Source organism: Panulirus ornatus, chromosome 18, assembly GCF_036320965.1.
Source record: "Panulirus ornatus isolate Po-2019 chromosome 18, ASM3632096v1, whole genome shotgun sequence".
NCBI lineage: Eukaryota > Metazoa > Arthropoda > Malacostraca > Decapoda > Palinuridae > Panulirus > Panulirus ornatus.
In genome coordinates this window covers 24,914,322-24,928,205 of record NC_092241.1, presented here as the reverse complement: position 1 = coordinate 24,928,205, position 13,884 = coordinate 24,914,322, and the positions used below count along the sequence as shown (strand labels likewise).

General features: G+C 40.8%; 1 protein-coding gene across 2 annotated transcripts in view; it reads left to right on the top strand.

Annotated features, from left to right (window-relative positions):
• LOC139755006 (maternal embryonic leucine zipper kinase-like) overlaps positions 1-12,855 on the top strand; it is a 304,773-nt gene extending 291,918 nt beyond the window's left edge. For both annotated transcript variants that reach the window (XM_071672913.1, XM_071672914.1), the window contains exon 13: positions 12,730-12,855. In XM_071672913.1, the coding sequence (XP_071529014.1) occupies positions 12,730-12,837 (108 nt within the window). In that variant the 3' untranslated portion in view covers positions 12,838-12,855. The remainder of the gene's footprint in view (positions 1-12,729) is intronic.
• Positions 12,856-13,884: the final 1,029 nt, after the last annotated feature.

Below are 13,884 nucleotides of genomic sequence, written 5' to 3'. Positions count from 1 at the left end.
TGGATCAAGTTTTTGCTTTGAAGAATGTATGTGAGAATACTTAGAAAAGCAAATGGATTTGTATGTAGCATTTATGGATCTGGAGAGGGCATATGATAGAGATACTCTGTGGAAGGTATTAAGAATATATATTGTGGGAGGCCACTTGTTAGAAGCAGTGAAAAGATTTTATCGAGGATGTAAGGCATGTGTATGAGTAGGAAGAGAGGAAAGTGATTGGTTCTCAGTAAATGTTGGTTTGCGGGAGTGGTGTGTTATGTCTCCATGGTTGTTGAATTTGTTTATGAATGGAGTTGTTAGGGAGGTGAATGCAAGAGTTTTGGAAAGAGGGGCAAGTATGCAGTCTGTTGTGGATGAGAGAGCTTGGGAAGTAAGTCAATTGTTGTTCGCTGATGATACAGCATTGGTGGCTGATTCGTGTGAGAAACCGAAGAAGCTGGTGACTGAGTTTGATGAAGTGTGTGAAAGAAGAAAGCTGAGAGTAAATATGAATAAGAGCAAGGTTAGTAGGTACAGTAGGGTTGAGGGACAAGTCAGTTGGGAGAAAAACTGGAGGAAGTGAAGTGTTTTAGATATCTGGGAGTGGATTTGGCAGCAGATAGAACCATGAAAGTGGAAGTGAATCATAGGGTAGGGGAGGGGGCGAAAGTTGTGGGAGCGTTGAAGAATGTGTGGAAGTCGAGAATATTAACTCGGAAAGCAAAAATGGGTATGTTTGAAGGGATAGTGATTCCAACAATGTTATATGGTTGTGAGGCGTGGGCTATGGATAGAGTTGTGCAGAGGAGGGTGGATGTGCTGGAAATGAGATGTTTGAGGACAATATTTAGTGTGAGGTGGTTTGATTGAGTAAGTAATAATAGGGTAAGAGAGATGTGTGGTAATAAAAAGAGTGTGGTTAAGAGAGGAGAGGAGGGTGTTTTGAAATGGTTTGGGCACATGGAGAAAATAAGTGAGGAGAGATTGACAAAGAGGATATATGTGTCAGAGGTGGAGGGAACGAGGAGAAGTGGGAGACCAAATTGGAGGTGGAAAGATGAATTGAAAAAGGTTTTGAGTGATCGAGACCTGAACATGAAAGAGGGTAAAAGGTGTGCAAGGAATAGAGTGAATTGGAATGATATGGTATTACGGGGTCGATGTGATGTCCATGGATTAATCCAGGGCATGTGAAGCGTCTGGGGTAAACAATGGAAAGTTTTGTGGGGCCTGGATGTGGAAAGGAAGCTATGGTTTAGGTGCATTATACATGACAGCTAGAGACTGAGTGTGAACGAATAAGGCCTTTGTTGTCTATTCCTAGTTCTACCTCATGCACATGTGGGGGAGGGGGTTGTTATTTCATTTGTGGTGGGGTGGTGATGGGAATGCATAATGGCAGACTATGAATTATGTGCATGTGTATATATGTATATGTGATTGTGTATATATATGTATACGTTGAGATGTATAGGTTTTTTATTTGCGTTTGTGGACGTGTATGTATATATATGTGTATATCGGTGGGTTGGGCCATTCTTTCATCTGTTTCCTTGCCCTCCCTCACTGACACGGGAGACAGCAACAAAGTAAATAAATATATATATATATATATATATATATTTTTTTTTTTCTTTTTTTTTGCTTTGTCGCTGTCTCCCGCGTTTGCGAGGTAGCGCAAGGAAACGGACGAAAGAAATGGCCCAACCCACCCCCATACACATGTATATACATACGTCCACACACGCAAATATACATACCTACACAGCTTTCCATGGTTCACCCCAGACGCTTCACATGCCCTGATTCAATCCACTGACAGCACGTCAACCCCGGTATACCACATCGATCCAATTCACCCTATTCCTTGCCCTCCTTTCACCCTCCTGCATGTTCAGGCCCCGATTACACAAAATCTTTTTCACTCCATCTTTCCACCTCCAATTTGGTCTCCCACTTCTCCTCGTTCCCTCCACCTCCGACACATATATCCTCTTGGTCAATCTTTCCTCACTCATTCTCTCCATGTGGCCAAACCATTTCAAAACACCCTCTTCTGCTCTCTCAACCACGCTCTTTTTATTTCCACACATCTCTCTTATCCTTACGTTACTTACTCGATCAAACCACCTCACACCACACATTGTCCTCAAACATCTCATTTCCAGCACATCCATCCTCCTGCGCACAACTCTATCCATAGCCCACGCCTCGCAACCATACAACATTGTTGGAACCACTATTCCTTCAAACATACCCATTTTTGCTTTCCGAGATAATGTTCTCGACTTCCACACATTCTTCAAGGCTCCCAGGATTTTCACCCCCTCCCCCACCCTATGATCCACTTCCGCTTCCATGGTTCCATCCGCTGCCAGATCCACTCCCAGATATCTAAAACACTTTACTTCCTCCAGTTTTTCTCCATTCAAACTTACCTCCCAGTTGACTTGACCCTCAACCCTACTGTACCTAATAACCTTGCTCTTATTCACATTTACTCTTAACTTTCTTCTTTCACTCACTTTACCAAACTCAGTCACCAGCTTCTGCAGTTTCTCACATGAATCAGCCACCAGCGCTGTATCATCAGCGAACAACAACTGACTCACTTCCCAAGCTCTCTCATCCCCAACAGACTTCATACTTGCCCCTCTTTCCAAAACTCTTGCATTTACCTTTCTAACAATCCCATCCATAAACAAATTAAACAACCATGGAGACATCACACACCCCTGCCGCAAACCTACATTCACTGAGAACCAATCACTTTCCTCTCTTCCTACACGTACACATGCCTTACATCCTCGATAAAAACTTTTCACTGCTTCTAACAACTTGCCTCCCACACCATATATTCTTAATACCTTCCACAGAGCATCTCTAATAACTCTATCATATGCCTTCTCCAGATCCATAAATGCTACATACAAATCCATTTGCTTTTCTAAGTATTTCTCACATACATTCTTCAAAGGAAACACCTGATCCACACATCCTCTACCACTTCTGAAACCACACTGCTCTTCCCCAATCTGATGCTCTATACATGCCTTCACCCTCTCAATCAATACCCTCCCATATGATTTACCAGGAACACTCAACAAACTTATACCTCTGTAATTTGAGCACTCACTCTTATCCCCTTTGCCTTTGTGCAATGGCACTATGCACACATTCTGCCAATCCTCAGGCACCTCACCATGAGTCATGCATACAGTAAATAACCTTACCAACCAGTCAATAATACAGTCACCCCCTTTTTTAATAAATTCCACTGCAATACCATCCAAACCTGCTGCCTTGCCAGCTTTCATCTTCCGCAAAGCTTTTACTACCTCTTCTCTGTTTACCAAATCATTTTCCCTAACCCTCTCACTTTGCACACCACCTCGACCAAAACACCCTATATCTGCCACTCTATCATCAAACACATTCAACAAACCTTCAAAATACTCACTCCATCTCCTTCTCACATCACCACTACTTGTTATCACCTCCCCATTTGCGCCCTTCACTGAAGTTCCCATTTGCTCCCTTGTCTTACACACTTTATTTACCTCCTTCCAGAACATCTTTTTATCCTCCCTAAAATTTAATGATACTCTCTCACCCCAACTCTCATTTGCCCTCTTTTTCACCTCTTGCACCTTTCTCTTGACCTCCTGTCTCTTTCTTTTATACATCTCCCACTCAATTGCATTTTTTCCCTGCAAAAATCGTCCAAATGCCTCTCTCCTCTTTCACTAATAATCTTACTTCTTCATCCCACCACTCACTACCCTTTCTAATCAACCCACCTCCCACTCTTCTCATGCCACAAGCATCTTTTGCGCAATCCATCACTGATTCCCTAAATACATCCCATTCCTCCCCCACTCTTCTTACTTCCATTGTTCTCACCTTTTTCCATTCTGTACTCAGTCTCTCCTGGTACTTCCTCACACAAGTCTTCTTCCCAAGCTCACTTACTCTCACCACCCTCTTCACCCCAACATTCACTCTTCTTTTCTGAAAACCCATACAAATCTTCACCTTAGCCTCCACAAGATAATGATCAGACATCCCTCCAGTTGCACCTCTCAGCACATTAACATCCAAAAGTCTCTCTTTCTCGCGCCTGTCAATTAACACGTAATCCAATAATGCTCTCTAGCCATCTCTCCTACTTTTTTTTTTTTTTTTTTTTTTTTACTTTGTCGCTGTCTCCCGCGTTTGCGAGGTAGCGCAAGGAAACAGACGAAAGAAATGGCCCAACCCCCCCCTATACACATGTATATACATACGTCCACAGATGCAAATATACATACCTACACAGCTTTTCATGGTTTACCCCAGACGCTTCGCATGCCTTGATTCAATCCACTGACAGCACGTCAACCCCGGTATACCACATCGCTCCAATTCACTCTATTCCTTGCCCTCCTTTCACCCTCCTGCATGTTCAGGCCCCGATCACACAAAATCTTTTTCACTCCATCTTTCCACCTCCAATTTGGTCTCCCTCTTCTCCTTGCTCCCTCCACCTCCGACACATATATCCTCTTGGTCAATCTTTCCTCACTCATCCTCTCCATGTGCCCAAACCACTTCAAAACACCCTCTTCTGCTCTCTTTGTATTTCCACACATCTCTCTTACCCTTATGTTACTCACTCGATCAAACCACCTCACACCACAGATTGTCCTCAAACATCTCATTTCCAGCACATCCATCCTCCTGCGCACAACTCTATCCATAGCCCACGCCTCGCAACCATACAACATTGTTGGAACCACTATTCCTTCAAACATACCCAATTTTGCTTTCCGAAATAATGTTCTCGACTTCCACACATTCTTCAAGGCCCCCAGGATTTTCGCCCCCTCCCCCACCCTATGATCCACTTCCGCTTCCATGGTTCCATCCGCTGCCAGATCCACTCCCAGATATCTAAAACACTTCACTTCCTCCAGTTTTTCTCCATTCAAACTCACCTCCCAATTGACTTGACCCTCAACCCTACTGTACCTAATAACCTTGCTCTTATTCACATTTACTCTTAACTTTCTTCTTCCACACACTTTACCAAACTCCGTCACCAGCTTCTGCAGTTTCTCACATGAATCAGCCACCAGCGCTGTATCATCAGCGAACAACAACTGACTCACTTCCCAAGCTCTCTCATCCCCAACAGACTTCATACTTGCCCCTCTTTCCAAGACTCTTGCATTTACCTCCCTAACAACCCCATCCATAAACAAATTAAACAACCATGGAGACATCACACACCCCTGCCGCAAACCTTCATTCACTGAGAACCGATCACTTTCCTCTCTTCCTACACGTACACATGCCTTACATCCTGGATAAAAACTTTTCACTGCTTCTAACAACTTGCCTCCCACACCATATATTCTTAATACCTTCCACAGAGCATCTCTATCAACTCTATCATATGCCTTCTCCAGATCCATAAATGCTACATACAAATCCATTTGCTTTTCTAAGTATTTCTCACATATATATATATATATATATATATATATATATTTTTTTTTTTGCTTTGTCGCTGTCTCCCGCGTTTGCGAGGTAGCGCAAGGAAACAGACGAAAGAAATGGCCCAACCCACCCCCATACACATGTATATACATACGTCCACACACGCAAATATACATACCTACACAGCTTTCCATGGTTTACCCCAGACGCTTCACATGCCTTGATTCAATCCACTGACAGCACGTCAACCCCGGTATACCACATCGCTCCAATTCACTCTATTCCTTGCCCTCCTTTCACCCTCCTGCATGTTCAGGCCCCGATCACACAAAATCTTTTTCACTCCATCTTTCCACCTCCAATTTGGTCTCCCTCTTCTCCTGGTTCCCTCTACCTCCGACACATATATTCTCTTGGTCAATCTTTCCTCACTCATTCTCTCCATGTGCCCGAACCATTTCAAAATACCCTCTTCCGCTCTCTCAACCATGCTCTTTTTATTTCCACACATCTCTCTTACCTTTACGTTACTTACTCGATCAAACCACCTCACACCACACATTGTCCTCAACCATCTCATTTCCAGCACATCCATCCTCCTGCGCACAACTCTATCCATAGCCCACGCCTTGCAACCATACAACATTGTTGGAACCACTATTCCTTCAAACATACCCATTTTTGCTTTCCGAGATAATGTGTGTGTCTGTATATATATATATCATTAAATTTTAGGGAGAATAAAAAGATGTTCTGGAAGGAGGTAAATAAAGTGCGTAAGACAAGGGAGCAAATGGGAACTTCAGTGAAGGGCGCAAATGGGGAGGTGATAACAAGTAGTGGTGATGTGAGAAGGAGATGGAGTGAGTATTTCGAAGGTTTGTTGAATGTGTTTGATGATAGAGTGGCAGATATAGGGTATTTTGGTCGAGGTGGTGTGCAAAGTGAGAGGGTTAGGGAAAATGATTTGGTAAACAGAGAAGAGGTAGTGAAAGCTTTGCGGAAGATGAAAGCCGGCAAGGCAGCAGGTTTGGATGGTATTGCAGTGGAATTTATTAAGAAAGGGGGTGACTGTATTGTTGACTGGTTGGTAAGGTTATTTAATGTATGTATGACTCATGGTGAGGTGCCTGAGGATTGGCGGAATGCGTGCATAGTGCCATTGTACAAAGGCAAAGGGAATAAGAGTGAGTGCTCAAATTACAGAGGTATAAGTTTGTTGAGTATTCCTGGTAAATTATATGGGAGGGTATTGATTGAAAGGGTGAAGGCATGTACAGAGCATCAGATTGGGGAAGAGCAGTGTGGTTTCAGAAGTGGTAGAGGATGTGTGGATCAGGTGTTTGCTTTGAAGAATGTATGTGAGAAATACTTAGAAAAGCAAATGGATTTGTATGTAGCATTTATGGATCTGGAGAAGGCATATGATAGAGTTGATAGAGATGCTCTGTGGAAGGTATTAAGAATATATGGTGTGGGAGGCAAGTTGTTAGAAGCAGTGAAAAGTTTTTATCGAGGATGTAAGGCATGTGTACGTGTAGGAAGGGAGGAAAGTGATTGGTTCTCAGTGAATATAGGTTTGCGGTAGGGGTGTGTGATGTCTCCATGGTTGTTTAATTTGTTTATGGATGGGGTTGTTAGGGAGGTAAATGCAAGAGTCTTGGAAAGAGGGGCAAGTATGAAGTCTGTTGGGGATGAGAGAGCTTGGGAAGTGAGTCAGTTGTTGTTCGCTGATGATACAGCGCTGGTGGCTGATTCATGTGAGAAACTGCAGAAGCTGGTGACGGAGTTTGGTAAAGTGTGTGGAAGAAGAAAGTTAAGAGTAAATGTGAATAAGAGCAAGGTTATTAGGTACAGTAGGGTTGAGGGTCAAGTCAATTGGGAGGTGAGTTTGAATGGAGAAAAACTGGAGGAAGTGAAGTGTTTTAGATATCTGGGAGTGGATCTGGCAGCGGATGGAACCATGGAAGCGGGAGTGGATCATAGGGTGGGGGAGGGGGCGAAAATTCTGGGGGCCTTGAAGAATGTGTGGAAGTCGAGAACATTATCTCTGAAAGCAAAAATGGGTATGTTTGAAGGAATAGTGGTTCCAACAATGTTGTATGGTTGCGAGGCGTGGGCTATGGATAGAGTTGTGCGCAGGAGGATGGATGTGCTGGAAATGAGATGTTTGAGGACAATGTGTGGTGTGAGGTGGTTTGATCGAGTGAGTAACGTAAGGGTAAGAGAGATGTGTGGAAATAAAAAGAGTGTGGTTGAGAGAGCAGAAGAGGGTGTTTTGAAGTGGTTTGGGCACATGGAGAGGATGAGTGAGGAAAGATTGACCAAGAGGATATATGTGTCGGAGGTGGAGGGAACAAGGAGAAGAGGGAGACCAAATTGGAGGTGGAAAGATGGAGTGAAAAAGATTTTGTGTGATCGGGGCCTGAACATGCAGGAGGGTGAAAGGAGGGCAAGGAATAGAGTGAATTGGAGCGATGTGGTATACTGGGGCTGACGTGCTGTCAGTGGATTGAATCAAGGCATGTGAAGCGTCTGGGGTAAACCATGGAAAGCTGTGTAGGTATGTATATTTGCGTGTGTGGACGTATGTATATACATGTGTATGGGGGTGGGTTGGGCCATTTCTTTCGTCTGTTTCCTTGCGCTACCTCGCAAACGTGGGAGACAGCGACAAAGTATAAAAAAAATATATATATATATATATATATATATATATATATATATATATATATATATATATATATATATATATATATATATATATTTTTTTTTTTTTTTTTCTTTTATACTTTGTCACAAGCATGCCACAAGTATATATATATATATATATATATATATATATATATATATATATATATATATATACACACACACACACACACATACACACAAATGCCCATACATGCATATATACATACATATGCATTTCAGCACATACATGAATATACATACAAAAACATGTACACATATACAACTGTAATATTCATATATATTAGCCTTCATCCATTCCTGTCGCTGATTTACCTAACAGTAAATACCCCCCCCCCCCATTCAACAAGGTAGCTCCAAGAAAGGATAGAAATAGGCTACATTCGTTTACACTCAGTCTCTAGCTGTTGTGTGTAATGTCCCTAAACCACAGTTCCCTATGCACATCCAGGCCCCACATACCTTTGCATGGTTTACCCTAGATGCTTCACATTACCTGGTTCAGTCCATTGACAGCACATCAACCCTGGTATACCACATTTTTCAAATTCACTGTATTCCTTGCATGCCTCTCACCCTCCTGTATGTTCTCGCCTCAGTCACTCAAAATTTTTTTCACTCCATCCTTCCACTTCCAATTTGGTCTCCCGCTGCTCCTTGCTCCCTCCTCCTCTGACACTTCTATGCTCTTTGTCAATATTTACTCACCCATCCTCTCCATGTGTCCAAACCATTTCAACACGCCCTTTTCTGCTCACTCAGCCATACTCTTTTTATTTCCTCACATATCTCTTTTTCTTTCATTTCTTACTCGATGAAACCTCCTGACACCACATATTGTCCTCAAACATTTTGTTTCCAACACATCCACTGTCTTATGTACAACCTTATCTATGGCACATGACTGGCAACCATATAACATCATTGGAACTACAATTCCTTCGAACATACCCATTTTTGCTCTTGGAGATAATGTTCTCTCCTTCCACCCATTCTTCATCACTCTGAGAACCATCATCCCCTTCCCCACCTTGTGACTCACTTCTGCTTCCATGGTTGCATCTGCTGCGATGTCCACTCCTAGATATTTGAAACACTCCACTTCCTCCAATTATTCTTTATTCATACTTACATCCCAGTTAACTTGTCCCTCAACCCTACTGAACCTAATATCCTTACTCTTATTCACATTTACTATAAACTTTCTACTTTCACACACTATCCCAAACTCAGTCATCAACTCCTGCAGTTTCTCACATGAATCACCCACTAGAGCTGTATCATCAGCAAACAGCAAATGACCCACTTCCCAGGCACTGACTGCATACTTGCCCCACTCTCCAAACCTTCCCATCCATAAACAAATTAAACAACCATGGGGACATCACGGACCAATGTTTACTAGGAACCAGTTACTCTTCTCTCTTCCTACTCATACACATGCCTTACATCCTTGGTAAAAACTTTTCACTGCTTCTATCAACTTACCTCCCAAACTATATACTCTTAAGACTCTATCAGTTCTGTCATATGCCTTCTCCAGAGCCATAAATGCTACATATATTTCCATCTGTTTTTCTAAGTATGCAGACATTCTTCAAAATATGCACCTGATCCACACATTCTTTACCACTTCTGACACAACACTGCTTTTCTCCAGTCTGATGCTCTGTACATGCCTTCACCCTCTCAATCAATACCTTCCATTTAATTTCCCAGGAATACCCAAGACTCTTATGCCTCTCTAGTTTGGATAATCCTCTTTATCCCCTTTGACTTTTTACAATGGCAGTATGGATGCATTCTGTCAATCCTCAGGCACTTCACCATGATCCATCATACATGGAATATCCTTACCAATGAATTGACAATACAGTCACCCCCTTTTTTGATAAATTCCACGGAAATACCATCCTGACCTGCTTCCTTTCTGAATTTCATCCTCCACAAAGCTTTCACTGCCTCTTTTCTCTTAAACAAACCATTCTCCCTGATCCTCTCACTTCACGCACCACCCCGACCAAAATACCCTATATGAATGTATTTATCCCTGGGGATAGGGGATTAAGAATACTTCCCACGTATTCCCTGCGTGTCATAGAAGGCGACTAAAAGGGGAGGGAGCGGGGGGCTGGAAATCCTCCCCTCTCGTTTTTTTTTAATTTTCCAAAAGAAGGAACAGAGGGGGGCCAGGTGAGGATATTCCGAAAAAGGCCCAGTCCTCTGTTCTTAACGCTACCTCGCTAATGCGGGAAATGGCGAATAGTTTGAAAAAAAAAAAAAAAGAAATGTATTTAGATAGATAGATAATGTATGTAGATAGATAGATAGATAATGGTTTATTTAAATGGAAAATCTCCTTTGAGTTTGAAAGATGATATTATCAGCATAAGACTGTTTACATAAAAGTAATTTTTTTATTTTGAAATGTAATCGGTTAATGTTTACCAGTTAGTGCGTATAATTGAAGTCCTTTTCTTTTCCCTGGGTAGACTTTATGTAAATCACCCTTTAGAATGATGACTCCATCAGAAAAAGTTACTTGGGCATAGGTGGTAAACTGGTTCAGTGTTTTACTTATTTCACCAAAAAATGAAAGCCTGCAACATTTGTTAAGATTATGGGTATATTTAAGATGATTGTATTGAAATTTTTGGGAAATATAAAGTGTTGCTTTAGGATTGGTTTTTATGTGGTGATTGAAAGGATGTTTAGAGCTTGATCTAAGTGCAATGGACAAAAATATTGTATGCTTCTGATCATTTAAGAAATTAAAGTAAAGAGGGTAGAACATTTATTGAAAGAATATTGATAACTTGTTTTGATGAATTGGAAACCATTAAGTTGTTATACAAGTTAGTTTATTGATCATATAGTTCTTAATTTTGTGTAGGAAAAGGATCACTCTGAATCTTAGCATGCAGTCCTTAAATGTGCCAAGTGTTTGTAGGCCATAGGTGCCAGTGACCTCTCTAGTCAAGTAAACCATAACTATTCTCTAGTTATTTTGAGAAATGGCACAAAATAAAAGTGTCTCAAATGACTTCATTTTTTCTTCTCATGCTGAAATAGAATTATGTTGATGCTTTCTTTGTGGCCAGGCTGTATACATTGAATGATTATGTTTTCTGTTCAATTTGATTAGGTTAGACACATTATGGTCGATTGAATTGCCCACCTTTACCAAGAGGAGAAATATACAGCAAAATATTCATTTTTGTGGCATTCAATGCATTGTTAAAAGATTTTACAGCCTATGTTTTCTCTATTCAGTTGTCAATCTGTGTGGAGAAGTCAAGGAGGCCTGTATGAAATCTGCACCCTTACATTGTGAAGCTTTGATGCTCTTGCAAGATGATAGATATTGTTAATGCATACCCTAAGTACTCATATTTGTTTTTGATAAAGCACTTCCAAAAAATACTACCCATATCATTACATATGCCTGATAGTAGTACTGATTGTACTTCACATTCCTGGTAGTGAAGCAGCATAAGTTAAAGGTTGCATAGCACATATTAAGAATGTTTTGCCAGGTTCATTTGTGTATCGTTGATTAAGAAATTATTATGCTCTAGTTAATCATAATAACAAACTGATGGAAATGTTTTTCTGGAATACAGGTATTTGAGAATTTCCCAAACAGGGTACGCAGTGGATGTTAGGACTGTCACAGTGAAGTGGTTGAATGTATTTATATTGTATGTTTTGTTTTGCATTTTGTTTTATCCAAATCAGTCTTTTGTTTTGCATTATTCATCCAAACCAAGTCTTTTGAATATTTATACAGTCTTGCAGCCAGAGATGCAAAAGTAGTTTTCACCATACCATACTACTGTGATCCTTAGAGTGTGCTTGTGAGTATTTCTGGAAAAAAAAACAAAAAAATGTACAGGTGACACCATTTTTTCTTGTCTTTATGTTACCATTTGTTGGTGAGTTGTGTATATTGATGAAAAAAGGTTCGAATAATCACAAGCTGAACACATATTTGGAACTAGTCAGCACCATTGCCTATCCACCATTATTGAGAGTAGATTTTAACAGTTACATGTAAAGATTTCTGTAGGGTTTTCAGGATTATTTTTGTCATTCCAGTATAGGGACTGTTTTGTATATGATTGTGGGTGCGACCCCTTAAAAGTTAGAATATGTTCACTAGATATTGTGATTCATTGGTTGTGCTTATATTATGTACAGGTTTGATATAATTGTACGGACGGAGCTTAGTGTGTATATTATTTAAAGGTTAATGTAATTGTACAGAGCTTAGTGTGTCTTTTTCTGTATTGTGAGACCCCTTATTTTTTAATCTGAAAAGTGGAAGTTTATGAAAATTACTGGGGTCTAATCAGAGAAAAATTCATGAATGAGGGTCTATCTTTGAACAAGTATGGAAGAAGTTTCTTTTTAATAGAATCATGCAGTAAAGAGATGCAAACACATTACTACATATATCTGTATATGTAAGGTCTTAAGGGAATTTTTTTTCACTTTATTTATATAGGGGAATATTTGTTTACTTTATTTAGGAAAGAAGTACTTGTGTCATTGCAGAACCTCTATAATGTGAGTACGACGGGCAGCAAAAACCCTGACCAGGTGCTTCAAGATCTTCGCCGGGCATTGCTCAATAAAGGCATCCTTTGTACTCAGAAAGGGTAAGTTTCTATTCTGTGCTTATTTGCTTTACCAGTTGTTTAGTATGTTATTGCTGTGGGTGGACCTTGATATTTATTCATTATGCCTTATGTTTGTGATTTTCAGTTCCTTCTTTTCTCTCTGGTTATATCTATATCTCTGACTCATTCTCTCCACGAGCTCTCTTGAGGTGGTGCTTATGGGAAAAGTCTCCATAACTGGTGAACCCAGTACAGCAATTTAGCCTTTAGTGCTTCACCCTTGACAGGCCACTGGCAGAGGGCAGCTCTAGTGCATTGCTTCCAGAGGCTATTCCTACTGACTGCTGACTTCTATTTGATGTTGGTGTATTTATGTCCTATCTACTACTTCTACCTAATGCTCCAGCCTAATGTTCCTTCCTACTACTATTGTATATTACTCATATCATTGCCCTAAGTTAAGACTAGTGCATAGTGCTCACCACAGGAAGATAGAGGGTTACAAAAAATGATTTGTGTGACCTAAGTGTTGTCAAAAGGGGGTGGGAGTGGGGGGGCAGGAAACCCTTCCCTTGTATTTCACTTTCTAAAAGAAGAAGCAGGAGTCAAGCAGGCAGTGTTCATCCTCTTCGAAGGCACTGATTTAGGTGTCTAAATGTGTGTGGATGTAACCAAGATGAGAAGAAAGGAGAGATAGGAAGTATGTTTAAGGAAAGAAATGTGAGTATTCTGGCTCTGAGTGAAATGAAGCCCCAGGGTAAAGGAAAAGAATGGTGTGGAAAAGTCTTGGGAGTAAAGTTAGGGTTTGGTGAGAGAACAAAAACTAAGGAAGGAATAGCAGGAGTTGTGGGAGTTTGTGATAGAGTATAAGGAAGTAAATTCTAGATTGATATGGGTAAAACTGAAGGTGGATGGAGAGATATGGGTGTTATTGGTGCTTATACATCTGGTCATGGAAAGAATGATCTTGAGAGTGTTTTGGGAGCAGCTGATTGAGCATGTCTTTAGTTTTGGTGCATGAGACTGGATATTAGTGATGAGTAATTTAAATGCGAAGGTGGGTAATGTGTTAGTTGAGGATATAATTGGT